The sequence below is a fragment of the Lissotriton helveticus genome, chromosome 3_1 (assembly GCF_964261635.1).
Source record: "Lissotriton helveticus chromosome 3_1, aLisHel1.1, whole genome shotgun sequence".
Classification (NCBI taxonomy): domain Eukaryota; kingdom Metazoa; phylum Chordata; class Amphibia; order Caudata; family Salamandridae; genus Lissotriton; species Lissotriton helveticus.
The window spans coordinates 1,756,981,832-1,756,985,326 of record NC_136061.1 but is presented as its reverse complement, the minus strand read 5'-3'; the positions used below and the strand labels follow the sequence as shown (position 1 = coordinate 1,756,985,326).

The 3,495-nt window shown below is 50.6% G+C and overlaps 1 protein-coding gene across 1 annotated transcript; it reads right to left on the bottom strand.

The window, feature by feature from the left end:
• Window positions 1-237: 237 nt before the first annotated feature.
• On the bottom strand, window positions 238-3,271 carry ID3 (inhibitor of DNA binding 3). The gene is made up of 3 exons (XM_078682580.1): window positions 2,738-3,271; window positions 2,027-2,118; window positions 238-1,159 (listed from the first exon to the last, which is right to left on the bottom strand). The coding sequence occupies exons 1-2, from the start codon at window positions 3,059-3,061 to the stop codon at window positions 2,059-2,061; spliced, it is 384 nt and encodes a 127-aa protein (XP_078538706.1). The 5' UTR covers window positions 3,062-3,271; the 3' UTR covers window positions 238-1,159; window positions 2,027-2,058.
• Window positions 3,272-3,495: the final 224 nt, after the last annotated feature.

Sequence of the window (3,495 nt, the reverse complement as noted above, 5' to 3'; positions counted from 1 at the left end):
AAAGTTTCGAGTAAACACGGTCTGCAGGACAGACCCCTCGCCAGGCTTAACTCATAGTATGTGGGGATGATCTTGAAAAAAAAAACGTTTTTAAACCTGGGTGTTCGTACACCACACTCTTAAAGTTTGCTCCCTCATGAGCTTTTTACCATACCCACCATGTAACATTTTGTTTCATAACAAACACCATCCCCCCAAAATGGTTTTATTTCAGTCATTAAATCACCGGACACAGTATTATAGAAAATTCAATTTTATTACATAGAACATTTTCAACTTTTATAAAAAGTCTTTAAAGAAGCAGTACACCGCAGAAGTACACACCCCTGCTACAAAGGTACATTTCTAACAACTCGTAGAGTTCAATAATCACATGGGGGCAAAATGCCCCAAACTTTGATATTTTGTTCAAAAATCACCTCGACTTCCCTGGGAAGAAAATATCCCACGGGCAAACAAGGTATTGAGCTTAATATACAACAGAATGCACTTCGGGTACAAAAATAAAGCTTATTGTGTTGTGTACCCCCTAGGCCCCACGTGTTGCAGTAGGCAGGTTGTGGGGGGCAATCGTGGTCCATATGTCCAGCAACAGCGTCCATTTCGGTGCAGTAAGATGCCCGTCCCATGGCAAATAAATGCAATAATCGAGGTCTGGTCTCGGAAGCAAAAGCAACTAACAACTGGCCACAGACTGGAAGGCGGCCAGCCATTGGGGGGGGGTGGGGAGAGGCTGCAGGGAAGACAACGATTACACAAGGCACGATGCTGCCTGTAATAGAACAGTGGCGTCAGTCAGGGGAGAGTTAAGGCACGTTGATATGCAGCAGACGGTGAACTGTACAAATGTTTTTTTTTCAAGTTGAAAAATGTATAGAATTTAGGAAAAAAGTTCTGGAAGGATAGAAGGCACAGTTCGAGGAACAGTGGGCACTGTGGTTCAAGTTCTGTCGGTAAGGCACGCTTGTGTACAGTCCGGTCCAGATGTTGGTTGGTGCGGAGGGGGCTTGCCTTGTCCCCGGGTGGCTCCGCATCTTCTCATTCCGAGCCCCCGAGGGGGCGCGCGCTGTCCACGCTGCGTTCTGTTCCATTCAGGAATGGGAGGGGGCGTCTCCTCGGCCCCCACCCTGCTCGGCGCCGCCAGCTCCACACCTGCAGACTGAAAAGGAGGAGAGTTGTGAGGATGAGGGCAGATGACAGGAGGGCCGCAGACAGCCTGGCGCCAGTCAACCCCTCCCCGCCACCCTTTGATAAGCAGCAGGCCCGCCTCATTGGCGCAGCGCTAGGGCCGCCCTAACTCCTTACAGATGGGGTTACAGCCTCACTGGCGCCAGCCTGGCTGCGCCGAGAGGAAAAAAACACAGCTCTCGGGGCCGGGCCAGCCAGCTGCACACAGCGCCCTGGCCACAATAACAGGGGCCGTTTGTGGGTGGAAGGGGAGGGGCCGGAGGCTTCTGACTGGAGGCGCTACAGCTGCGCTAATGTATGCATCTGTGTCGGTGACAACGGGCGGCCGGTATACGGCGCAACAAATTATACATCCAACCCGTTTAAGTACCATACAATTTAAAAACCCACCATACTGGCATATAAATGCACTTTATTACCACCTTATATAAGTGTGTGTGTGTGTATATATACACACACACACACACACTTTATAAAGTATGTCATATAGTGAAGTTATGCTGCAAAGAGGCATTTCCCTTAATAACTTTCCACTTGGCTTCTATAAATGTTATGGGATCGGGGAATAATCACAACTCGCACACGTGTGTTTGCGCGCAATATTTCCTCGGGAGTAGTCAACCTACCAGGTCTGAACATTAGTAGCAGTAACACAACCTTCATGACACGAGTGGCTTTTAAGACGCACACTTATTAGAAGTGTGCGTCTTAAAAGCCACTCGTGTGTCATGAAGGTTGTGTTACTGCTACTGATGTTCAGACCTGGTCGGTGGACTCTATGCACCCGAGGAATAGGGGGAGAGACGGGGGGGGTCAAATGGCATGGGTCTCAACTCACCTTTATTTGCCATTGGACACGGCTGGTCCCCGTTAGTGGCACATACTGCGTTCCTCCTGCGTCGCCGTCAGGCCGGGGGCGAAGTCACTGGTCTGTGAAGAGACACATTGTACGTTAGTTAGGACTACACATGTACTTTACATCTTATCACCGTATCTTAACACTTCCCTACAATTCTGCCCAGGTGACACTTCCCACGTGCCCATGCTATATACATCACTTCCATACACGGCTGACCCACATAATACAGTACTATATGTAGGACCACTAACGAAGTGAGAACGTTTTTAAATAACAGGGTCACTGGTGCAACTTCTGGAGTAGGCACTTTACATGAGGGGCCTCATTGTTTTTTCGATAAAACATTCGACTGTAGTTGTGTGGTTACAACTAGCCTTTAATGTTAACCATGCAGTATGCGAAAGACATTACTAGTTGAACGTTCGATTTCTGATAAGTCGGTAGAAGAACAGTCTTCAGAGGTATAAATATACTATTACAGGAAATTATATTAATTCTACCACCCAAATTCAGAGGTACACGTGCATACACACCACACATACATATACACACAGCCACGCGCGCCCCACTCATTTGGGGATTGTAGGTTTAAGTATACACACCACACAAATATATATATAAACAAAGCCACGCGCGCCACACACACACTCGGGGATTACACCCATCCATCTTGAGTAGACAGTAACCCACCTTAAGCGACAGGAGGGCTTCCTCGGACCCCTGTTCGGGCTCGTCCTTGGCCTCTTCGTCCAGTACTATTTGGAGGTCAAAGATGTAGTCGATGACATGTTGCAGGATTTCCACCTGGCTGAGTTGCGAGCCCTGGGGGATGCCGGGCACCAGTTCCCGCAGCTTGGAGTAGCAGTCACTCATGGTGTAGAGGAGGCTCATGGGCTCCTCCAGGGGTCCCCCCTTGGCGCCGCTGCCCCGGGCGATGGCCAGGCTCTGCTCCGACAGGCAGCAGACCGCCTCGTAGCAGGTGCGCATGGAACGCACTGGGCTGATGGCCTTCATGGCGGAGATGTCTCAATGGAGCGGGCGAAGAGTAGACACGGGGTGACCCGGGACGGGCTGGCTCCAGAAACGACCTCGAACCCGCGAAGGAGGGCGAAGAGAGTTTGAAATCGAGTAAGTAGCACCTGGCTAGCTCAGAAACCTGGACTCTCAAGGCAGCGAATAGACCCAAGGTTTCTGCAATCAGAAGTAAAGAAATTCGCGGCAGAGAGCTGTCAAGTGGAGCCAGGCTGCTTCTTATATAGCTGCAGCTAGAAGCAAGGGCCCGCCCCCGGCCTCCCGCAGGCCACGCCCCCTCTCCAGCTGACAGCCAACTGGGGCCAGGAAACTATTGTAAGCAACTGGTTCAATGGGGAAAACAGATTCTCAACTGGCGCGGGGTGACAGGCTCGTCAGCAGATCAAAGCACCCCTAGGGCACCCCCCGAGTGCAGG

What these genes read in the sequence shown, in the direction of transcription:
- ID3 (XM_078682580.1), bottom strand. Translation starts at nt 3,061, where the DNA reads ATGAAGGCCATCAGCCCAGTGCGTTCCATGCGCACCTGCTACGAGGCG. An exon ending in AAGCCCTCCTGTCGCTTAAG is followed by an intron (nt 2,119 to 2,737) that starts GTGGGTTACTGT and finishes GTCTCTTCACAG; the next exon opens with ACCAGTGACTTCGCCCCCGG.